Genomic DNA, 25,700 nt, shown 5'->3' with positions numbered 1-25,700 from the left:
CACCCCTGAGCCTCCTTTTCCTTCCACCTGGGAAGATCTGGGAGCCGCGTTGCCCTTCTCTTTATTTTAGGCGGGGGTCGCTGGCGCCTGATGGCGGCAGGGGCAGCTCCTCGTTCCTTTAAAACCACACAAGATGACAACCCTGCCACCGCGGCTCCAGCGCCCCGGGCGTGACGCCGCTCCCGGGGCGGGCGGGCTCCCGCCGGCCCCTTCCGGGCACGTCGCTGCCCGCGGGGCGCTGCCGGCTCCTCCCGCCGCAGCGGGGCCGGCCCCGCCTCCTGCACCGGCCGCGTTCCTCCTCCGCTCCGCGGCCTTTCGGCCCGCGCCGGCCCCGCTCCTCCTGCCGGTGCTGCCATGGCCTGTTCCGCCGCTGGCCGGGCCTAAGCGCCGGGAGCCCGTGGGGCCGCAGCCCGGCCGGCCGCCGACCCTGCAGCGGCCGCCGCTGGGCGATCCCCCGCCGGGCGATCCCCCGCCGCCTCCTTCCCTGCCGCCTTCGCCCGGCTCCGCCGCTCCTTCCCTCGACCGCGAGGTCCCGGCGGGAGGCGGCGGCGGGCGCTGGCTGGAGCAGGCGGCGGGGAAGATGGCGGGGAACGGCGGCGGCTTCGCCGGCGCCGGGAGCGGGGAGATCATCCAGCTCAACGTGGGCGGCACCAGGTGAGCGGGCGGGCCCGGGGCCGGCGGTGGCGGGCGGCGAGCGAGGGGCAGCGCCGAGCGGGAGCCCGCCCGGCCGTGGCGGGGGTTCGGCCGGCCCGGCCCGGCAGGGCGGCGGTGCTGACCCGCCTGGGACTGCCCCGCGGGGCTCTGCGCTCTGGTGCTGCCGCCGGGACGGCCGGGATGAGCCCTCACCCAGCGCTCTGCGGGGGCCGGGGGTACCCGGAGGCGGGCACGGGGCGGGTTGGCAGCTCCGCGTGCCAACGATGCCAGGGCAGCCTGCTCTACATATACCTTCGAGACTCCTGGAATCCTGCTTCTTCAGGGATAGAAGCTTTGCTTTTTCATCACATCTGTAGGCTTCTAGTGAACAGTCTCAGAGAGTAAGGGATTAAAGTCGCTGATATGATACCGCTGGTATCAACAAGAATAAAGAGCTGTATTGTTTTCAAACGTACGCTGGAAGTGTGGAAGCTGGCAGATGTAGACGTTTTGGCAGGCTAGGCAGAGAATTGTGGGACAGCTGTGGTCAGAATCTGCGTGATAAACAGTGCAAACATTCCTGTCAAAATGCTCGAGCATGAAATCATTCAGATTGCTGTAGCTAGTGGAAACTGAAGTAATGTGTTTTCCCAAGTAATGTGCACAACGTGGAACTAGCTATAAGTAGTAGGAACTACTACTCCTATTTTAAGAATTTTCTTGCATTACTCGGAGCATGGACTTGATCTGATAACTAAATTGTGTGCTGCAGCCTTTCTTAAACTAGAGTGCCCTAGAAATCGATGCAGAATTCCTTTGCTTTAGTGAGCCATTAAGAACTTGGTTCAGCCCAGAGAAACTGCTTGTAACTTACACAGGTGAAACTCACCTTTAATGATGCTTTCGGGATTACTTTGATGTAGGCTTGGACCAGATTTCATGTTATGCTGCATAAGGTTCTTCAGTGAACTCTGTATCTGAAATTACAGGCCAGTTTATCTTTTAAGATTTAATTACCTGTGGAATCTTAAAGCTGCTCTCTTTATTAAATGCCTCTGCAGAGAACAGAGAATTATGGAAAGGGCACTAATCAGGGAAGAAATACACACCCTCGGAGGGCTTGCCTACAAGTGGGAAGAATGAGGCAAATTAGTTAACATTTGGATGTAAGCAATAGGAAATGTGTGCATGGATATTTCTTCTTTAATAGAGAGACTCTGTACTATAGTACATCTGTGTGAGAAGTTTTGGTCTTTTGCAAGCTCAGCTTCCCTTGGTAGTGCCCATGTCCTTTGAAAACTACACCTGAGCCATGTTTTTCAGTTTGCAAAGGCAGGTGACTCTTAGCTGATAGTGGAGTGGAGATGTGCACAGCAAGTGGGTGAGAGTAGGGTACTGTACACGTTTCCTCCTCTTCAGTAGTTCTCATTACTCTCACTAGAAACCTGAAACTCTTAGTGTTGTTTGTAGAATTGTATGAGAAGCGGAAATGAGCACTCCTCTCTGTTTCTGACACGAGATGTTGGAGCACGTACTACAGAGACCCCAGCTTTTCCATGCTCAGACAGGAGGTCTCCACTGCTCCCTGGGACGGTCAGGACTTCTTTGTTGTGTGTGATGGCTCCATCACTTCCTGGTCACAACTTTAGTGAATTCCTTTACTGTGAACAAAGTCTCTTGCAAGTTAACGTTCACAGAAATTACTGTATCAAATTGGGTGAATTCTTTTGACTCTGTATCTCCCTCTGGTTACAATGTAACTCCACAAGGACAATAGACTATGAAAATAGTTGTTTTATAACTTTCACTTGGCACATCTGTTTCCAGTTGCTTATATTTTCTTTAAAATAACTTTAAGCTGGTATATGTTTAAGGGTCTTTTGAGGATTTTGCCCTGCGTTTGCCTCCTTTTTCTTATATGATGCCTGTCTGACCGCTGCATGGAGCTGCAGATGCACCGATGCATGTAAATGTTGCTGGCTAAGCTTCTTTCTGCATCCTGGAAAGGAGGACTCTGTCTGGTTGTTTACATAGATTAATATCTATGTATTAAAAGTTCTAAAGTATACATTACTATGAGCTATTGCTTACTAAACTGGTACCATAGTGCTAAATTATAGGCAGGAAATCCTGGGGCTGTCTGAGCATGCTGATAAAATTGAAAGAGGATGATGGTGATGTTGCATCAATCCCTATATTAACAAGCAGTGTCTAGATTAATTCTGGATAAAATTCATGTAATTCATTGTTTTCACATGCTATATTATAGTTGAATGAATCATCCCTTACTCTTAAAGTAGACAGAGGCAGTGAGCTGTATTACTGCTAAGAAAAGCTGAGCAAAACTACTTAGAAGTATATTAGGGAAATGTTTTTTATTTTTTTCAGGAAAGGCTTTGTGCATGCTTGTGCTTAGAACACTGACACTGTAGGTTTTCTGTTAAGAACAGATTTGCCATTGTTATGTTTGCAGATGCAGAATCCATGATTTATATAGTTCCGCATGGCCTCTGTGTTTCTGTCTCTTAGGGGGCATAAAGTAATGGGATTTGTTTACTTTTTATTTTCTCCTTCAAACCTGGAAAATACTAGCAGTGAAAATTAGATAAATTATGAATAAGTATTTTTATTCTGAAAATATTTTGTAATCCTGCACTAGGTGGCAAGTTGTAATGGAATTTTACTTTTTCATATCCTTTTTGTTTTCCATTAACGAAGAGGTCACCAGAGGTTTCTTAGTCGTGGCACTAGTAAGAGGATATGTACAGCCAGAGAGTGATGCAGAGCATGAGCTCATTGTCTAAGCTGCCAGTTCAGCTGTCATCCTTCATGTTAAATCAAAACCAGAAGTAGAATAAAATAATCCATAGTTATTTATTATGTAAAGTATTGTCTGGCATTATAAGTAATATTATAATTTGTATTATTTCACAATATGATTCAGAGTAAATAATGTTTTTTTTTTTCTTTTAACTGTTATTGCCCCTGCCTCCTCCCCAAGAGGGGCCCAAATACCAAAATGGCAAATAATTAATGTTTCTATAAAATATTAACTTGAAGCTCACTGTAGTCTTTGGCAGTGCATAATGTAGCACCCTTTCAGTCCTAAGTAAAAGCAGCAGAGTAGTGTGCAGTTATTGACAAATACAGCACACTGATGATAAATACGTATTTTACTGTTTGGGTTTTGTGTGTGGAATAGTGTTTGGGTTTTGTGGACCTGTTTTTTTGCAAACATTGATGTTGAAGTGTGAGAACCAGGAAATACCGGATGTTTGGGACAGTATGTTACAAACATATAAAAGAATGTTACTTTTGTGGTCTCCAGGCAGTCCTGCTTCATGCTTTAAGGGCAATTTGTGCAAAGAATCTGCAACGCCTGACTTGTTGCAGGTATTTTAAACATCTCAAACTTCCCAAACCTGTTTGATATTAACTTTGTTAGACAAATAAGGAATTTTAGATAAAACAGGCTTCTTTCCAATTTTACAGTTGATTCTGAACTTGTAACTTTGTTTTCATAGGTTCAGCACATCAAGACAAACATTGATGTGGATTCCAGACTCATTTTTTTCCAGGTATTTGTAATATATGATCACATTTAACAAACACAAATTAAAAAAAAATATGTTCTCAGCTCTTAATTTATGTTGTAAATAGTATTAGTGCTTTTCCCTCCATCTCAAGCAATGGACAGATTCATTTGAAGTAAGCTGTTACCCAGGAGACATCTTCTTGCTTGAATGTAGCCATGGCAGCTTATATGTGCTGAGGAGCTGTCACTTTTTAGATGGAGTATTGTGGAAGTAACTTCCAGTTCTGCAGGAAAGGGGCATGCCACTGACTGCTGTGACTCTGTTACCACTTATGATCTTACTGGCCATATGCATTAGCAGTGCCTTTAACATTTTTGGTTTTGTTTGATTTGGGGTTTTTTTGAGTTATTGCTCTACACTGAGTTACCTCAAAGTTTTGAGGGTTTTAATTTGTGATACAGAAGCTGTTGAATTATTGAGCATCCTCCTTTTACGTCACTGCCATTACTAGTTCTGCAGGTTCATATTTTGTTCTACAGCTGCTGTACCTCTATCACCCCAGTTAATCTAAACCCACAAAGGAAGACCTAAATGCTGGCAATTTTGCTTCCTTACATTCAATTTTTATATTCTAGATGTCTTTCCTAATAAAAGCCTGGCAGCTGACATATGCAGCATTTCCTGTTCCTATTTTACTGAGATGTTCAGATAAATGAAATGCCAGGGAAATGTCACCTTCAGGCGTGCGAGGAAAGGCACTAGGATCAAGTCTTATGCTATTCCCCAGTCTCTCAACACAAAATATGCTAAGGAAGTTGTCCTGAAAGTTTTCCAATTCTGGAAAATCTCAGATAATTGTCATCCAGAACTAAATGAAAGCTGTTGGTGTTGGTGTCCATCTTACCTGTAAAATGAGATTTTGACATTGTGTTTTATATGGGTCTGGAAAAAAAGTACTTTGATGTGATGGGAGAAAAACTTTGAAGTAGAATTGTGTAAAAATTAATTCATCCCACTTTTGTCCAGTAAGTCCTTACAGACTGGGTTGTTTACTCATCATTTTTGCTTTAACAGCTTTTACCAATTTAACTAGATTTTAACAAACTACACAGTGCTCTAAGTGCCTGGGAAAACGTTTTCATCCTTTAAGGCTAGGCCTTGTGTCTATTTTCTTTGGGCATCTGAAAGTCCTTATGATGCAGCTCTGAGTTTTTTCGTAAGTGTGCATGCACTTTTCCTTTGTCCAGGAGAGATATTTCATTCTTCCAGCATTCTAGCTGTTTTCTTTGATCTGGTGAACTGTGTTACCAAAAAGTAACCAAGGAGACCTAACTGACCCCGAGTGTTCCTACCCTATGTTTGTGTCAGTACATTTCTGGGGGACATCTAATGAAGATTTCCTGTTTTTCAGTTTGCTGAGCGGAAGAATTTCAACACTAAAGGATGAAACTGGTGCTGTGAGTAATGAACGTGCTGTAACTCATTAATTTGATGTTATGCTTTTGGTTAGGTTCTCTCCTAAAGCATTTTCACAGTGGGTGCTAGTGGAATTATACTGCTTCAGTCAGGCTAAACTTTCATAAAAATGAGTGACACCTCTGCCTTTCTGGGTTCTCATCTTTGTTTCAAGCTAAGTGAAATTGAACAATGTTCATACTTCTATGCTAATTCTGCATTGTACCAGTATTGTAGAAACAGTAACTCTACTTTTTTTAAACAAGCAAATGCCAATTGCTGTATTGCAGGGAGGTGTAATTTTCATTAGATAGGCATTGCATGTGTAGTTGAGTAATCCAACATGGAAATGTAGCACCTTTTTTTTGGTAAAAACATGTAGCATGGCCGTTTCAGTCTGTGGGTATGATACTCTTAAATGGGAAACTATAGTTACAGTAATGTTGCTGAGCAATAGTAAGGCATACAAGTACTTTGCTAAAAGTAGAGGTAGTTTTGATGGTAATTGAATTTTAAAAAGTCAAAACCTGTCTTGAGATCTTATTACAGTTACTGCATATTGAACACATGCTAGAAAGTGAAAGTATCCATTGTCCTTTGTGGAGACTAGAACCTAAACAACCTAAAGAATAAATAGATTTATTAAGTGCCATGTATTTGCAACAGTGTTTATATGTGTGTCCTGTAGGGATGTTTAATTAGTGGACAGTAGAATAATGAGAACAAAGAAGAGGCTCAAAAACTTTTAGTTTTGTTTGCTCATTTCCTCATCTTCAACTCCTCTTTCCCACATTCAGTATAAAATAGCACTTTAGTTGATGGTTGCTCCATAATAGTACTCAAGGACAGAAATTTTTCTTTGCAGATATTTATTGATCGAGATCCCGCAGCATTTGCACCCATTTTAAATTTTCTTCGCACAAAGGAGTTGGACTTACGGTAAGAAGTTCATTTCAATCAGAAGCATTTGAAAACTTGTTCACATGATAAATATTTCATCTGACTCATCTAATTGGGTGCCTGATACGTGGCTCAGCTCCCTCATAGATGTTGGGCCATGCCTAGAATATATGTATGTCATGGTGGAGGCAGAAATGGTGACATTCTCTTTAGTTAGTAGATTCTTGTAATGTAGACCACTTCTTGTAGTGTATTTCTTTATTGTTTCTATATCTTTATTTTAATGAAAATTGAGTCAAATTAAGATCACTTTAAAATCTCAAACATCAACATGTTGAATGCATTTTGTGGTAATTCGATAAACTGTTAGGTAGCTTGATATTTAGATTTGTAATATCCAGTTATATGCAAGCATTTATATTCAAGGTATTGACTTACTTTGTTCTTGTCGATTTTTGGTTTTTTTCCTGTTTCTCCAGGGGAGTGAGTATTAATGTTCTCAGGCATGAAGCTGAATTCTATGGAATCACTCCTTTAGGTAACTTTTTTTTTCCTTAATGTGAGCTCATCTTATTATTGTAGTAATGGTCTACTGGCCAATCCTGGGCAGTTGTGACCCTGAAGATTTTCAAAGTAAAAGTTTTGAAAAACAGAAGGATATTTTAGATAATGTAATATTTTCAAGGAAGTGAAAGCTGCGGTCATATCTGGGTTTCTTCTTTAGTGAGAAGATTGCTACTTTGTGAAGAACTGGAACGCTCATCTTGTGGCAGTGTCCTTTTTCATGGCTACCTACCTCCTCCAGGTATTCTTGTATTCATGGTCTGATGTTGCTTGCTGTCACTTGCTACTGTCACTTGTGATTTAAACCTAGGACTTTGATCGCTGTGCTGTAAAAAACAGCATGTTTGGAATACTGGGCAGGGGGTGTGGCACGTTAGTACTAAGCAGGCTGTGTTTGGTTATAGACTAGAGCAGAGGCTCTTCAGGAGCCTTTCAGTTTAATGTCATCAGTGTGAGGTGCTTTCTTCTTTCTGAACATAGAGTTACCTTTGGTGTCCTATTGCCTAGGTGACAAATCACCACTAAAGAGCTTTCCTTACCAACATGAGTACCTGTTAGACTTTTTAAATTCTCTGCAGATATGAACACAGTTCATGTATTAACCTGAGGTCTAAAGGATATCTTGTCAATTATTGACAAGTTTTCTGAAGATAATTCCTTAGATGGTGAATGTCAACATAGAGAGGTAAAGCATTTTCTGTTTCAGTGTTACAGGATTGCCTGTTTTTTTGTAGCAGATAAATTAAATTTTCATCAGAATTTAAGCACAAGTGTTAATCATGTATTTTTAAAGCGAACTAATATCTGTTATATTGCTGAAGTTTAAGGAGGGACACAAAACATTTTATTTTTTTTTAATAGGCATTCCCAGCCGTAAGATAAATAATACTACTGGGCCACTGACCGACATCAGAATGGGTCAGAATGAGAGTGAGATGCATGGAGGTGGTGTCCAGCCTACACTTGCTGGTACGGGGGAAGGTACAGTCAGACTAGGTGAGGAGTGTCAGTTTTAAAACCAAAGCAAATTGCAAAGATGCATGTCTCTGGGAAATAAGAACTGTGTGGCTGAATCTGGTTTAAATCTGCTATTCTGTGTTTGCCTGGTTAAAACTGCTGAATACTTAGTTAAACACTACTCCGTATACAGTATTGAAAGCTCACTGCTACACAGGACATGTGTGAGGCTTGAGAGAAAGGCAAATCAAACTTCTTCATGCAGTCTTAGCATGGCCCCTTAGACAAATGCCTTATACTTTACTAAAACCATAATAAAAACCAGAGAGGCCACTGTCTCTTTGGTCTTTGTTCAGGGCCTAATTCCTGCTCTTCCACCTCTTTCTTGGTCTTGGCCTCACTTGCCCTGCAAGAGCCGAGTTTTTAGAGTAAAGGTAATCTTCACAGAAAAATTGTGAGATAGACCTGAAGTATGTAATCTTCCAGCTTTTGACTTTGCAAGCAAAATGATGCTCTTAGAAGTGTCGTATTTCTGTCATAATCCTGTAAATCGTAGCAGTGTTAGGAAAAACTAGACTATGTTAAAGGTAAATCTATGTAATATAAAAGAAGGATATGAATTGCTGGTTCTCAGTGAGCTGCTAGAGGTTTGGAAGCAGGCAGTCCTGGATAAAAGGAGGTTAAAGGTGCTTTCTTCAAGCATTAGTTCCGTAGCATACCAAGGCTGTGAGGAACAATACTGTGAACTAGAATCTTGCTGAAAATGTTTCTTGAAAACTTAATTATCAGAGTTTCTGTTGCACATCCTAGCAGAGAGCTCTATCCTGTTATAGATGTCTCTGCTCATCTAATACTCATCACTTGCCTGACTTCAGCTTTGTTGTTTTTAGGATTTCCTGTGGATCCACGCAAAGTCCTAATAGTAGCTGGCCACCACAATTGGATAGTAGCTGCCTATGCCCATTTTGCTGTTTGCTACAGGTAGGAATAGAGTTGCTTGTCAGTTTACAGGAAGCTAAAAAAGAATATTATTATTGGCTAAGAGCAAAGCAAAATGTTTACTCTGAAATAGCAGTAGTAAATACATTCAGTCTCATCCTATGAATATGAGTTACTGCTTTTCTTTGGTGAAAATAACCTGCTTGATAGGAACTCAGATTTTGCTTTGATGTCAGTTCTTGATACTGTTGAAAAAGTTGCAAATTTACTCCAATAAAACAGGCTTTTGACTGCTTCAAAAGCCTGTTTTAAAGCAGGCTTTTCAATGGAAATTAATTTAAAAAGTTTTCCTGCTGTGAGTTTGGAAACAGTCTGTGATATTACACTATCAAGGAAGGTGAAACAGTTAATGAATTTTTGCTACATAATTTTGCTACCTTTTTTTTTTTTTTTTTTTTTCCTGAGCAGAACTGTTAAATACTTGCTACTTCACTTGAATGGCTGAAAAACGTCTTCAATGTCTTGAAAACAAACTAGCTGTTTTTTAAGATTTGGTGAAGATAAGCGATACCTCCACAACACAGAAGCTGTCTTTAGTTTACATCTCATAGTCTTGATTTAATTGGTGGCTGTCTTTTGGATGGAAAGTCCATTCAGCTTTTAACAAGAGCTGTTGCCCAGACCAAGCCAACATGGCTTTAATACTGTGGTTCACAAAAAGAGGGGAAAAGAATGTAATGTGAACAGCTTCTTTCTGCTTACTGCCAAGCTAAAGCCATACTTTGCTGCCTTTTTCACTCTCTAGAATATTAACTCAGTTGCTTAAACTTTGTAACTTAAATCACGTCTAACTTGCATTCACCACTGCAATTTTTTTGGCTTTAATTTGTATTAAATGTGGATTCCCTTGCTCTGCTTAATGTTTTTGTCTGACAGAGAAAGAGGCAATGATTTTCAACTGTTTTTTTGCTAATTGTGCCCTTCTTAGGATTTTATCTCCGACTGTTTTCCTTGGTTGCTAGCTCACTTTAAGTGAAAGATTCTGCCTCTTTCCTGCTTGGTAAACTACTTAACAAGACCTTTTGCCATTGAAATTATGTTATGAGTGATGCTTTTGATGAACCATGTCAGACGTGAATGGCTCATTAAAGAGAGTGCAGGTCAACATGCTAGTTTAAAGTGCTGCTTTTCTTCACAGAGACTGAAGGTCGCAGTCTTGTATTCTTTTTATCTTCCAAAACTTGAAGGAGCTCTAGGAATACAATGGTGGAATTTTCCCTTCTCCATTCTTCTACAGTAAAGTACAGTGAATCTTAAAGATAATATTTTTTTTTAAATTTTGAAGTATGACAAAAGTCTTTTATATTTTGATCATAAGGGTTGCAAGAATGTCTTGTTGCATTCAAAGTCTTGCTACTGCAATTGTGCTCTTAAATCTCTTCACTACAACTTCTGCATGTCGCAGAAGCTGTAGTAGGTGGAGCACAGTAGTCTGGGGTGCTTCAGCTCCAGGCAGGATGTAACACTGAAGTGAAATAATGGCAACAATGCTAAAAAGTACACATATCTTTCTGCTCTTGATTTTCTATAACTTGACTGCAGAGATCTAGTGTGCTTTAGCTCCAATGCAAAGTATCTAAATTATTGCCTGAATTTAAGTAAGATAAATTGTGTTGACACCACGTAAGTCTTAAAAATGCAGAGAAATTATTCTCTATAAATAAATCTTACAGTCAGTTCAGTACTATCTGCTTACAGTATACCATAAACAGAAAATGTGTCTGGACAGCAGAGCTTTATGCTAAAGCATGATTTGGTTTCTTGGTAATATATAAGGAGATTAATAGAGTTTTCTTCTAAAGTCATACATTGAACCTCATTATCTCGTGTTTGTTAGCCCAAGATTTTGGTTTCATCTTATAACTTTAATATCAGATGTGCTTATATTAAGAAAAAGCCCAGCACAGGACTCCAGTAGCTGCAAAGCACTGAAATAATATGCAGTATCAGACTTCAAAATGGGAAAAAATGCAGCTCTTGTAGACTGTAGTTCTTATCTACTTCTAGTATTTGAAGTTTGTGGCTTAGACTGTAAGACTGAATCATCCACACTGGTTCAGGATTAGACTGGGCTGTCTGTTCCTGAGTTTCTGACATCTGCTCCCTGTTCTCCCCTTTGCCCTTCCAGAATTAAAGAGTCATCTGGGTGGCAGCAGGTGTTCACCAGTCCTTATCTGGATTGGACCATTGAGCGGGTGGCTCTCAATGCCAAGGTGGTTGGAGGACCTCATGGAGACAAGGACAAGATGGTTGCAGTTGCCTCAGAGAGTAGCATTATCTTGTGGAGCATTCAAGATGGTGGTAGTGGCAGTGAAATTGGTAACTATCATCACCTGTTTTGTTTTTTATTTTATGTGTGGGTTTAACTAGAAGGAAGTCTGAGACCTTGTTCTGAGGTATGTGTGATTTCTGGTGTTCAGTATTCACTTTCACAGAGTGACAAAACAAGCTATAGTGCAACAACCTGTTACAGTGTTTTAACTTCCTTCAGTTCTGTACCAGGAATCCTGTCTCAAAATCAAAGAGATGGAAAATAAAAGGGCGCTGTGTTTACTGAAGAGATAGTAACCAATACTTACCAATACTTACTGTTCAGTTTGAGGTTTTTGTGTAAAAATTCAAATTAAGAGTTAAAATTTTCCCTAGACTTGCATTTGAATCTAGGCCATAACACAAAGGATCTAAGCTTTGGAGGTGGAAACCTACAGATATATAATGATTCTGCTCTTTCCTTTGTGTTATTAAAGCCACATTTTTACATAGAGATGATGAAAATACTTCAGTTCTCTGTCAAATGTGGTTCATAAATGGAGTCTGGAAAATGAAAATTTCTTGAGTTAATAACTTGGGTGTCAGATTAGGAAAAAAGCCCACACTATTCCTTTAAGGATACAGGAATTATTGCTTATACACCTTGGCAGTGAACGACACACAATTGTAAGCTTTAGAAACAGCAAGAAGATATTTCCAGAAGTAAATATTCCCTGGTACTGATCTGATGTCATTGCTGTTCAAATATAGGGCAGATCTGGGAGGCATTGAAGGGAATGGTATTTGGAACTTCCTCTAGCCTAATCCCTGGTGTTTGAATAACCACTGCTGTGCCAGTAATGTCTGTTTCCTCTGGCAGTGGATACTGCTAATAAAGTATGACAGCAGTCTGGTTATGTGAGCACTTTTCTCTGAAACTTAATGCTGAGCTAATTTGTTATTAGATGTATTTCCATAGTGGAAGCCTTGAGAATTATCGTAGCCATTAATTAAAGTCAAAATTACCAAATTCAAGTTTTGACCTGTGTGCCTTTAAAGAACTTATTTGACAGATTCTGAGGCAATTTCTAGCTATGTTAATGGATATTTAACATAGCTGTGGGTTTGTGTTTTTTTCCTGCATGAATGTGTGGAAACACTAAGTCATCTTTGAAGATGGGGAAAGGCAAATGTCTTGTATGAGCTGTGTACTGCTCTTTTACTTGTGACTCATAGAGTTCTTATATATAATCATGGTCAGCAAAATGGAAAAGGAGATTCCATTGTATTTAAGAAAAATACAAAAGGTGTGTCTAACAGTTGAATATGAAATTATTTCCATTAATTGCAGTGAGTAATTATCCGATCTGAGAAGCCTTTTCTTCTCTCTTTCTCCCGTTGACTGAATCTTAAGGACAGGGAAGAGCTGGTGTGACAGCTGTATTCCTGTAACAGGCATTGCTTTAAGCACTGTGCCATTACATTCCTCCTGCATTTTCTGTTTTAGCTGCTTGTGTTACCTTGGGATTTGCAGTAAGACACAAGAAGCATCATCTCAGATTTTTTGAAATCAAGTGCAAAGAGACACAAAAAACAAAAGTAGACTTTAATTTCAAATAAAAACACTAAAATATGCCAATATCATAAGGTTCTGGTAGCTTAGACTATGACTGAAAATGGCAACAAAACTGAAGCAAGGACTTTTGCTAACCAGGCTGTACTGCATTCAAGTGGCACTGTGAAACAGAGTAATTGCTACTTGGGGCAGGAGAAGGGGGGAAGCAGACAGAAAGTGCCTACAGGATGAAATTCCTAGTCAGACTGACATTGACCAAAATGTACTGCTGTTCTTTTGAATAATAGGTCATGTTGATTGGTTTAAAAAAAATGCTTGTGTTTAATAGTTATAACTTGAACCTAGCTGTTTTGTTTCCTTGTAGAGACAAATGCTTGCAGTGCTGCTTTGTGTTAGAGATACAGTACATTGCTGTTATCTTGTGAAAGAAACTACTTGTTCCAAACAGTTGCTGGAGCCTGGCAACACCATCCCCAGCAAATTGTGTGGGCTGGCACCTCTGTGATAGAGCTCTCCCAGAGCGCTTTCTTCCCTTTTGATATTACTTACATAAGACACTGCTGCTGGCTTGCTGCTGTAAGCAGTATTTTACTGAGAGGGACCCTTAGGACAAGAGCCTGTCATTACATATAGTGTTGTCTCCCCTGTGGACAAGTCTCAAGATTGTTGAGCCTAAGCAGGACTGACACTTCAAATTCCTCCAGACCATTCAAGCTGTCTTCCTTGATTTCCTTGAACCTCGTCCTTCTCTGGAGTAATCAATTCTAGTTGTTTCTGTGGATTTTTTATTACTGCCTTTTTCATGTGCCCTGTACTGCTGAATCTTATCTGCATTGAATGATTGTACTTTGCCCTGGAAAATGGTTTAGCACCATAATTAAAACAATTTCCTCAGATTCTTTCTTGGATGTTACAGAGGGCTGATTTTTTTGTAGGAATGACAGTATGTTCATTTGAGTTTGTCCTAAACAATGTTGAGGAATTTTCCAGCTATTGGATACTCTTGTTTTGACAACATCTATCTGCTGCAGTTAAGGAATGCTAGTGAGAAGTAATATAAATATATAGAGTGAGCAGGATGGAATAGAAACTTGTGAGTGAAGCTTGACACTTTGGTGTTGTAATGTATCCCCAGTATTTTTGTAATTACCAGGCAGAAAAACATAGCCTAGAATTATTTACAAACCAAGTTAATTATGAGGCCATTTTGCTAGACTTAATAGCTTGCAAACTTGTAAATTACCTCAGACCTTTTGAGTATGCTGTAACTTTTAAATACATGGGCAGTAAGCAGTACAAAATGTGGTATGCTACCCAACTTTGCAGTTCAGTTAAAGTAATTCATATTGAATCTATGATGAGACTTGGAAGCTCTAAATAAAGGATCAATTTTGTGGAAGGCCTCAGATGTTAAGGTCAGCTGCAACCACAGCCATCAATGCCTGTCAAGCGCTGCACTGTTTTGATTTTTATTAATGAAATGATGTTGATGACACATTTCCTTTACTTGGAAGGCCAACATTTGCTGGTAAGTTTTATCTTCCAAATTTGTATAGTATGTGATGATTGGTGAAACTGCTTCCCTATATAGCTTCAAGTTTTAATTGCCTGTTAGCCTGTACTCTCTGCTTAAGGACTGCAACCAAATAAAAGATCTGGGAATGGAAAGAAATAAGCAGGCTTTTGCAGGCTGCTTATTTTTCTGAGTTCAAGTATTTCTGCTAAAAGAGAAATTAGAATGCATTCAAAAACGGTCACATTTGACTTGTTCAGTCTGTTACAAAGAATAAGGCTGAAGCCTTGTAGTCATTCTAGTTCCTGAAATCCATTTTCAAATTATTTTTACTTGACTGGACTTACAAAAAATGTCATCAAGAATTTGCAATATTTTAACAGGTAATTGCAAACTAGTATGGCACAAATTTGCAAAACCCATGAAATTGCTGCTTCTTAAATGATGCTTTATAGTCACAGGTAAAAAAAACCCACAAAACAACAAAAATTCCTGCTTGTTGTAATACAAGTTTTTTATTTATATTAAAGTCTTTTGAGAACTTGATTCCTGTAGAAAAATGTTTGTATATTTCATAATTGCTCTTCTAGCTTCTCTTGCCTCCTTTCCAAATAATGATGGTATTAGCAGAGATGACATCACACTGCAAACCAAGTTTTGGCTGTTCTTTACTTGCTACTGGAATAAATGTGATGTGATGTGATAATAATAGAGAGATACCATTGTTACTGTGTTTTTTCCCTTCATTTTAGATGAACTTCACAGCCTCTTCATTTTTTTGCAGGAGTGTTCAGTCTTGGAGTGCCTGTAGATGCTCTCTTCTTCATTGGCAACCAGTTGGTGGCTACAAGCCATACAGGGAAAGTTGGAGTATGGAACGCTGTGACTCAGCACTGGCAGGTCTGTTCAATCTTCCACATCACTTTTTACAAGCTGGAATGTCTTTCTACTAAAAAGAGAATAAAATAATCTAAAAGCATGTGGGAAATGCTCATCATAGGGTTTTTAGTCCTAACTTGTGTTATAGAGTTTATTACCTGGGTATTGTGCCTGTGAGCAGAATGTTGACTTGTTTGGTGTTGCTAAGAAGCATGCTTTTTAGGCTTTCGTATGAAAGGATGTGGTGTGATTTGGGGCAATAAATGTCAAGTACCAGTATATTTAAACTTTTTTATGGATTACTAGGTTCGTTAAAAATTCACTAGCATCATAGGAAATAAAATTGTAGAGAATGTGTGACAGCAATTTCTGGACGATGTGAAAGAAAACAAGAAGGCACTCTGGTATCTGGGGATCTTCAAAGCTGCTTTACAATAGGAGACTACTTTAATGATGCCTGTCTTGTGTGTGGATGCTTCTGGCTGCACTGATTCCTGTTGTCAGAATGCACATTAAATAGAGAGATCCATGGAGTCAGTATGAGTCTGAGAAACAGTCGAGCATTCAAATAACAAAGCATGTAACGCAGCTGGATGTGCACCTTTGTGGCACAAAACGTGGATGCGCTAAAAATCCCAAAAATGCCTTGCAAATCTCAAGAGGCAGAACTGACCTGAGGCTGCTGCACTGTTTGCTAATTAAGTTCTGATTTGACACTTAAGTGATAGTACTAATAAATAACAAATAACATAGAGAATAGGTGTGGGATAATTCTGCTTCTGCAGCAGAGACAGACAGGTTAGCACAGCCTTGAATTAAAACATTATTTAAAGTTCTACTGATGGTTTGCAAAATCTTCTGTTAAGGGACAACTTAATGATATCTGGCAAGCTCATGTTTAACAGTATTTTTTAAAGGAGCAAGTCATAAGAAATAAAACCTGATGTCCCATTCATCATCTTTGTTTCTGGGGAGCCACAGAAATCTTTCTGATCACCTGAATAGTTCCTCAGTTTGACTGACTATTCCATTAGTGAAAGCATTTCTTATTGAAGAGTAGGAAATCTTTGAGAGGCTTATATGCCAGTGTGTCTATGAAACATTTTGGCTGTTTTTATTTTTTCAAGGATAAGAATAGCTCCTTTTATAAACAAACAAACAAAATCAACCAAACACAAAACTAACGAAATCCACCCCCATAAAACCAAACCAACAAACAAAAACCCCAAAACAACATAATTTCAAGATGTTTTCTGTATCTTGGGCTCATTTGCTAGTAAGAAAAAAAAAAAAAAAAACAAACCCACAAATGTCTTCCTGTAGCTCTTAATATCCCTTTAGAACATATTCTTTTCTTGAAGAACCCCATAAAGATGTAAAGTGGCAGGGTTGATCTTGAAATTGCTAATGAGAATATCTGATATTTAACTGACTGCTTTCCATGAGTTGCCCACAGCTCTGGACTTAAGATGCAATCATACTTGCTTCAGTGAGAGAGGTTTTTGTAGAACAGTGTGCTGATGCCATTTCAAAGCAACAACTTTATCTTTCAGGCTAATGTCTTTCTAAGTTCTACTTCCGTTTGTGCAAATCTATTCTTCCTTATATGGTGATCTCTAATGTATTACACCCTCAAGATGTAATTCTGATCTCTGCATCTTATTGGCTCTTTCATCTTCTTCCCCTCTTGGAGATTTGAGCAGACTGCTGGGGTGGTTTCCCTAGTACTTATTCCTCTGGCAGTGTTTCAGTTGCGTGCTAAAAGGAGGAGAAGGAGGGTGTGGGTGCTAGATACTTTAGTAATGAAATTCTTAGCAAAGGAGAGCTTAAAGGAAACAGAATATTAAGTGCTATAGAGTAAGAGGTAAAAAAAGCAGTAGAGTGTGACAGAAAATCCTACTAGGCAAAGTGGGGATTCTCACTGGCCATGCTTTACCAGTGACTGTTGTACAGAGTTGCTCTGATTCCTAATGAAAGTTCACATCTTGGCAGATGGCAGCTGCTGAATCACCTCTAGTGTTCCTATCTAGGAACACTAAGCAATTCTTTCTACTGCAGAAGGAAAGAAGATAAAATGTTTTAGGGGCTTACAGACAATCCTTAAGTTAGGAAGGGGTACTGGTTTAGAGTCCGAGCTCTTTGGGATGTGGGGAAATTTCTTTGGTTAGTTTATTTTGCTTTTTTCCAGCTGATTCATTGTAAATATTCTGCAAATTATTTTTCAAGTCTCTGTAGCAATTGGAAGGATGATGCTGGTCAGAGAGAAATGAGAACTTAGGCTGAAATGTCCATTAATTAGTATTCAAGGTCTATTAAGTGAACGGACTGAAACATAGAGTACAGGACAAATACCATGACACTGCATGTTTGAATGCTCTGGATAAAATGGCTTTTGGCTTTTTCCTCCTCAGGGCTGAAGCAAAAAAGAATTCTTTGAAATAGGACACTTTACCTAGGATAAGCTAAACTTTTTCTTTGCTTGACATCTCTGTCCCACTTGGAGGAATAAGCTCTCCTTTTAATCCTAGAGGGTAAAGAAAGGGCATGTGTAATCCCTCACCTTGAGTTGTAGACCAGTAAGTAAAATATGACAGGGCTGTCTTCCAGTTTGCTTGGTGTCTTTGTGTATTGGAAGTGAGAAACTGTAATGGAACAAGAATTTTTACCCCTCATTATATATCTGCTAGAGGCAGAGATTTCCATAGTTTGGCAGAGGGATACAAAACTTGGGATAAAAGAAGGCATAGAGAGAGAGGTAACATATCTAGTTCCTTGGTGCAGAAATCTCTTAAGGACTTGTCAGAAACGGAAGAAGGGAGAGGACAGAAAGGGTGAAATACACTCACTGGCATATGGGAAAATATCTACTTTTGAACACATGGTTTAGGTGCAACTCTCTAAGCTTTGTTCCGTCACACAGAAGGATCTTCCAGAGCAGTTGTGCTGATTTGCCTTCTGAACTCCAGGACTTCAGATGCAGTTTGGTAGAGGAATATGCAGTATTTCAGGAATGCCATTGTACGTGCAAGTGTGTGTACAATGGCTTCAGTCCAGTACCAAACTCATGTTCAACAAAATACACTAAAAATGTCTGAAAACTGAGGAAGTAATAACCTAAATTCTTTATTTGATTATTTTTTCCTTTCTATTTACGGTAGGTTCAGGATGTTGTTCCTATCACAAGCTATGATACTGCTGGGTCTTTCCTGCTGCTGGGCTGTAACAATGGCTCTATCTACTATATAGGTAAGAAATGGAAACACGGTGGAATAAAAACAAGGTGCTACTGCTTTTTTGTTACACTCTTTAGTTGACTTAAGTTGCATCAGAAGAACTCTGTCTAATGAGGGTAAATGTCTCCTTCCCACAGACATGCAGAAGTTCCCACTTCGAATGAAAGACAATGATCTTCTAGTGACAGAATTGTACCATGATCCCTCCAATGATGCTATAACAGCTCTCAGTGTCTACCTCACACCTAAAACAAGTCAGTATTCTAACAGAGTCTCTTCACTGACAGTTTGCTAGAAATGTGCTTTTCTGTTTTCTAAATGGACTTTTCCTATTGCTGATTAGCAGGGTTAAAGCATACAAGGTAGCACTTGACATAAACAAAGAATTTTTCTTCATTTAATCATCTTCAAATTAATGATAAACACTAGGCATAGCTGTTTTTCCTTACACCTGTAATCTTTATAAATAGGTACATATACTTACATGTATTTCTATATTAATGCCTGTGCCTAATGTTATCTTGGTTGATTTTAAGCCTTGTGCACCAGGGAGGCACTTAGATTATGAATTTTATTTGCTGAAATAGTTTGTGCTGAACTGGGTAAGGGGGAGACACAACCTTGCTGTTGTGTCTGACTTTATAACCAATATGCTAAGAAACATTTCCATATGCAGCTTGATGATGCTTTTTAAATTATGGTGCAGTTATCTTTTAAATTAAAAAGAGAAACAATAGCAACCACAAAAACCCAAAACAAAGTAAAACTCAAAAAAGCCCAGACTGGGAGAAAGTGGTTACTTTCACATAATAATATGGATACCGCAGTGACTTCTTGAACTGTAGTTCTTTCTGTTTTGCTTTGCTTTCCCATTTGCCTCCAACTAAAGCAGAGAAATAAATGTTACGTGGCACCTATAGGCCATATCACTGTGAGGAGTGCCAAAATACCTGACTATATGACTTCATCCATGTCTTCTTTCACTTTCAGGAGGTAGGAGAGAATGGGAAAAAAGGTTTTTGTTAAGACAATGTTGAAGCATGGAATTGAAGTATGGAATTGAGCAAACCTGGGGTCATTTTAGTGGCAAAATGCCCTCCCTGTTTATGGGAAAATAATGAGAAAACAGTGTTTAAAAAACATAGCTTTCTTACTGTGGAAGCTTGGAAATACTGTTTTCTACTGTCTCCTTCCCTGGCCCCCAGTGAGCCAAGCTTTTATTCCTGGAGGAACAACTGTGTTCTTGCTTGTTTTAGGTGTAAGTGGCAATTGGATTGAGATTGCATATGGCACCAGCTCTGGAGCAGTGAGGGTGATTGTACAGCACCCTGAGACAGTCGGGTCTGGCCCTCAGCTCTTTCAGACCTTCACGGTTCATCGAAGCCCTGTCACGAAGATCATGCTCTCAGAGAAACACCTCGTGTCAGGTAATGTGTGCACATATGTGTACTGATGGTCTTCCCCTCCTCCTGAGCAATGCAGTATTTGTATGCTATGCTCTACAACTTGCATCTTTCCTACATGTGATAGAAATTAGTTGGACAGATCTGGGGATAAGTGAAGGGCTAGATTTGCTTGGATCCTTTTTCTTAAAGTAAGCTTCCTTCAAAGCCTTTAGCAGTTGAAAGGCCTAAGTTTTATTTGAGCAGATACTAGAACTCACTCTTTAATTTGTGTCTTATTCCAACGTTGTCATTTGTAGAAATAAAAGGGCTTGTAAACAAATATATCTCTGTCAAGTTTTATTGTTGTATGCAGGTCCTTTAGCACTAGTTCTATTTTAACAGCCTTTCAGAAGCTTTCTGGGCTGCAGCAAAATGTAAACCATCTCCTCCTGGACCCTAGAAAAAGCCTTCCTGTGACCTCAAAGGGCTGTCTCTGTTTCTTTTCTCAGCAGTCTTGCAGTGTCTGTTGTGCTATTCTGCTTGTCCTGGCCTTATGCTTAGGAATGTGTCTTACTTGCAGAGAAGATGCAGTCACTCCTTCCTCTGTAAAAATCTATTTCATCCAGAATCCAGCAACCAGGGCATGGCAGAGAACTGGTTTACATCTTGCTGATATCTCATTATTAAAAAAAAAAAAAGGAACAGGAACATGGTATCCAATTATACTGCAAATAAACAGCCCAGAAGTCATCTGTTCCCCTGCAAGTTGCTGCTAAACCTTCAGTACCAGGAGAGGGCACATCTCTATGTACAAAACTGAGTTAATTAATGAATTCAATGGAATAGGGCTGTTGAGAGGAGGGTTCTGCTGCCAGGCTGCTCTCATGACATCTTGTCCTAGCATTTGCAGACAGGGGACTGAAAGGGTTTGTAGGCTATTGGTGCTAGACCAGACCTTAGTTTGGTGTTGCACCTGTCCCAGTTGTTTGAATTTCTGAAGAAACAAAACTAATAGAAAATAGGACATCAGCAAGAATTTGTAGACTGTGAGAAAATTGTCTGGAGATGTTGTGTGACATCACATTGACTAAATTGTTGATCGCTTAGTCTTGAAAAACTATCATGTAGACGATCATTAGAGAAGTTTATCTAAATGTCTTGTCATCCCTTGTAAATGCAGATCTTTTCCTTTCTAGTTTGTGCTGATAACAACCATGTCCGGACATGGACTGTGACTCGGTTCCGGGGTATGATTTCAACTCAGCCAGGCTCAACACCTCTTGCATCATTCAAAATCTTGTCCCTGGAGGAAGCAGAGAGTCATGGCAGTTACTGTTCTGGAAATGACATTGGTAGGCTGTCTCTGGGTCGTGCTGTGCCTGTACCTTCACTAGTCTTTATAATGATTTAACAGACCTTCAGCCCTATAACATGCAAGACAATGAGTGTAAGCTCTTATACATTGCTCTCCCTTTCAAACGATGGCAAGGATCTGTAAGATTCACTTGAAATTATTATTTAGGCTGTAGAGAGTGAGTACACTTAAAGGACTTACTCTGAACGACAGAAGAAGGAACAAAAAGGTCTTTGGAACACAGATACTACACCTCTTCCTTGAGCAAACTGATGTAGCATTTCAGTTCTGATTTAACTAGAGAACGAGAGAAAGCGCAGGAGACTGTGTTAAGCAGATGAGCATAGCAAACATTTGGTCTACTGCAAATTCTAGTTCAGTGTTCAGCTGGGGTTAAACAAAGCATGGAAAAAATCCTTAAATTACTTTGAAGTCATGACAAAATTCACTGAAGCCTTGCAACTGCAGAGGCAAAGGGTGCTAGCACATTGCTGTAGCAAGGTACTGAAGGAATGTATGTTGGTAAATATGGGTAGACAGGTAGCTTAGATTCCTTGGTGGTCTGAGCCTTGCAAATGAACCTTTGATGAATAGGATGCCCTGTGAACACAGGCTGGGGTCAGTTGCAAGTAATCTGATTAAGCCTTTAGACATGAAGGAGCTGCAAAATAACAAATTACTTGCTGTTATTATATAGACCTAAGGTAGGGTTTGTGCTGACATAGTAATTCCTCCAGAAACACACAGCAAACTTAAGAATATATGTCCCTTAGAACAACAAAAACTGATTTGGATCTGTAGAGACTGCTAACCATTGGATGGCTTTTGCTAGCTACTGGTCATCTTTGGCTCCCTGGTCCTGATACTTTAAAATTGCAGTGTTCATACTCATATGAGTCTGGGTCTTCAGAACTGTTTGGGGAAAAAGTTGAGGGGATTCAAACAAACAAACAAACAACAAGTGATCTTTCCTTTTTTTCCTCTAGGACCCTTTGGTGAACGAGATGACCAACAGGTGTTTATCCAAAAAGTTGTTCCAATTACAAATAAGCTGTTTGTAAGGCTGTCTTCAACTGGGAAAAGGTACATCCATGTTTTAAGTGGGAAGGAGGCAGGACGAGGCCTGTTTGGGTGGTGATGTCTCCCTGCTCCATGCTGAGTGTGTGCAGTTGCACATAACAGTCTTCTCCTATGCTTGACAGCTCTGGCTGAACTCGTTTGTGTGCCAGTAACAGAATTGTTATTTAACAATTATTATAACCTCAAAGCCAAAAGGCTTTTTAACAAGTGTGATATCAGAGACTCACTTCATGATGGAGTTCACAAAATAAACATTTCTGTACCTCTACAGAATATGTGACTCTCAACCATGGTACCATGCTAACATTTAACTTCAAAACTAATGCTGAAGTTGCTGGTGGCAGGGATTATGCTGCTCACAAATGGGTTTCTCTTTCTTTGCACTTGGCTTTGAAGATATTAGAACTTTTAAAATGGAGGCACTGTTTTCTAGGTCATCTATTCAATTATTTTCTTAGGCTTGACTTCATAATATTCTACTAACATTGCTGCCAACATAGTAAAAAAATGTTGTCAAATCCACAGCTGTTTTTCTTCCTGTTAGGCTAGGAAGATGGCAAGATCAGAAAAGACAATGGATCCCAGTTCTATGTTTCATTTTTGCATCTTTTGCCTAATAACTTTGAATCTGGATGAAAACATTAATGCCTCAACATTAAGACTTATTTTGGCACTGCTTGGGTGAAAAGTTCACTACAAAGGGCCAGTAAAACAAACTACCCAGAGCATGAGCAGCTTAGTTTTAAGAGTCCTTTTCTACTCATCACTCCTCATAAGCTTCTAAAATAAGGGGGAAAAAAGCAATGGAGGTCTGCCATGACAAGTGAAATTGCAGTTGTGATATGACAAAAAAGATAATGTCTACATTATAGATATCTTTTGTATAACTGTAGTGGTTAAATGTGCTGTTTCTGCAGGTTAGTTTCCTAGAGTGTCTAGCATATGAAAGGGCTGGTTTCTGTCACTGTTGTGAGAGCCTTAGCTTTCTTATAATTGCAAATAGCAAACGGACGTAGAACATGTGGGGGCTGCCTAATAATCAAGCAGTAAGAGTGCAGATGGACTGGGGGTGGGAAGGGATTGTCTGCAGCTGAGCAGTGTGCCAGTCATGCAGGGGAAGGAATTTCATCTGGAGAAAAGGTCTTTTTCTGATGGCAAGTTTTGTGCCTTCTCAGAAAATGAATGAACCAGTATTGACTTCAGAAATTAATCAGTACTGACTTCAGTGGCCAAACTCTGCTAGATGCAATTGTTCAGGTAATTTGGGATTTCTCTTCCTGTAGGATCTGTGAGATCCAGGCAGTTGACTGCACTACCATCTCGTCTTTTACTGTGCGAGAATGTGAAGGATCCAGCAGGATGGGCTCCCGGCCACGCCGCTACCTCTTCACTGGACATTCCAATGGCAGCATCCAGATGTGGGACCTGACCACAGCTATGGACATGGTTAATAAGAGTGAAGACAAAGGTAAGTTGTGTTAGGCCAGGACTGTGGTGTGGTTCTTTTTAGTGTCCTCAGAGTACCTGACTGCAGTAAATGGACTTGGCCTCTAAGAGCTCTCTCTCTTGCAGATGTTGGTGGCCCCACAGAGGAAGAGCTGCTGAAGCTCCTTGATCAGTGTGACTTGAGTACATCTCGCTGTGCCACACCCAACATCAGTCCTGCCACCTCAGTAGTTCAGCCAAACCGGCTTCGGGAATCTAATTCCAGGTAAGTCACCAAGGGTGGCACCGGCTGCAGACACCAAAGGTTTTGCTGTTTAGGTAGGCAAACAGGTTTGGTGAATTGAAGGCCGTAGCTGATCCTCTGAATTCATGCCCTAAGTGGCTTGAACTACACACACATATTCCTTGATTTCTACTGGTTTGTATGTGCGCAGACCGAAGTATCCTCTGAGAATCCGAAGTGATCTGGAAGCCTTTGTGTGGTGGCTGTAATGAGTGCATTGCTATTGTAGTGGTAATTGCAGTGGTAGGTGGGAGCAATGGTGTGCAGAAGAACCAGCTGCTATTCTCAGCCTAACATCTGCTCTTCTTGTATTTTCTGAAGCCTCCAATTGCAGCACCATGAAACAATCCACGAAACTGCCACGTATGGTTCTGTGCGGCCATACAGAGAAAGCCCCCTCTTGGCAAGAGCAAGGCGGACAGAGAGCTTTCACAGTTACCGGGACTTCCAGGCTTTTAACTTATCCAGCAAAAGCCCAACAGAAAAGGCAGCTGCTGCAAATGGGAATTCAAACCAGACAGAGGCCAGGAAGGCAACAGCTGAGGGCAGTGCAGCTGAGAGGAAGGCAGTCCAATCAACAGCACTTGAAGTGCGAGGCACAGGCATGACAGATGCAGGTGGGTGTTGCAGTACAGAGGTTCACCGCCTGCCAGAGAATTCTCTGGATCTCAGAAGAAGAGGACCAGAAGAAGAGAATGAAACCAAAGCAGAAAGCAAAAAGAAAATGGGATTTGAAGGAGCTGGTTTCCTGGGAAGAAAGAAAGTGCCTCTCCTGGCCTCAGCACCAGCCCTTGCTGAAGGTGGGCCTGAATTACCTGGTGCAGCTTCTCCATCACCTACAAAAACAGCTGCTTCACCACGACACCGGAAGAATGACTTATGGGAAGAATTGGGCTTGTGAAAATGTGTCTGGTAGCAAAAACAAGGTGCAGGTGCTGTCTGGCTGGTAGCAGGCATGATGTTACATTGTGTGGGTTTTTTCTTGAGTGGGATTTTGTTCTCAAATAAATATTCTGGTTTATTCTGTTCAGAATAAAACTTGTAAGGTTATGAGGAAGTTTCTAGCTGCTGCCAAAGCTTTGAAGGGTTGTCCACATCAATGTGTGGCTTTATGTAATGCTCCAAAATGTAGTACGGTACTTGGTCCAAAATATTGTTGTGCATTCTTGCGTAAATGTGGTCAGGCATGCGATATGTTGTCATTATTTTTGTTTTGGGGAAAGGGACAGTGCTAAAGGAAAACGTGGTTGCTGAGCAGAGGATGCCCTTTAGATGCAGCCGCACACTGCTCTACAGCGCTGCTGCTGTCTTGGGTGGATTTTGCCTAATTCACAAAGCTGCCTCTGTAGTGTTGTTTAATGAATGGGATCCTTGCTCTTTATGCTGCTGTCTGGTATCTGAAATGTTTTGTGCAGGTTAAGGAGGAAGCTATCCAAAATAGCATATGATTTTGCCTCCTAGTCCAAATAAATTGCCAGAGGAGCGTTGCTTGTACTTTCTGAAAATGTGTGGTATCAGATGATGGATTTTGCTGATTGTGACTGAGAGAATGCATAAAAATATGCTTGGCAGAATACACACAACTGGCAGTCTCTTGAGGGCTTCCTTGTCACTTTCTCTGGAAAAAGGACAGAGATGAATATGGGAGTAGGTTTAC

At 40.4% G+C, this 25,700-nt stretch overlaps 1 protein-coding gene across 1 annotated transcript; it reads left to right on the top strand.

The window, feature by feature from the left end:
• The first annotated feature begins 274 nt into the window (after window positions 1–274).
• On the top strand, window positions 275–25,537 carry KCTD3 (potassium channel tetramerization domain containing 3). Its single transcript, XM_053936917.1, has 18 exons — window positions 275–654; window positions 4,158–4,211; window positions 5,581–5,626; window positions 6,490–6,563; window positions 7,004–7,062; window positions 7,249–7,329; window positions 7,950–8,084; window positions 8,936–9,026; window positions 11,173–11,363; window positions 15,168–15,283; window positions 18,421–18,508; window positions 18,633–18,749; window positions 19,752–19,922; window positions 21,077–21,232; window positions 22,221–22,317; window positions 23,598–23,782; window positions 23,887–24,025; window positions 24,365–25,537. The coding sequence occupies exons 1-18, from the start codon at window positions 581–583 to the stop codon at window positions 24,942–24,944; spliced, it is 2,454 nt and encodes an 817-aa protein (XP_053792892.1). The 5' UTR covers window positions 275–580; the 3' UTR covers window positions 24,945–25,537.
• Window positions 25,538–25,700: the final 163 nt, after the last annotated feature.

This window comes from Vidua chalybeata, chromosome 3 (genome assembly GCF_026979565.1).
Source record: "Vidua chalybeata isolate OUT-0048 chromosome 3, bVidCha1 merged haplotype, whole genome shotgun sequence".
Taxonomy (NCBI): domain Eukaryota; kingdom Metazoa; phylum Chordata; class Aves; order Passeriformes; family Viduidae; genus Vidua; species Vidua chalybeata.
The sequence above is the reverse complement of the archived record's forward strand: the minus strand, read 5'-3'. Positions and strand labels throughout refer to the sequence as shown.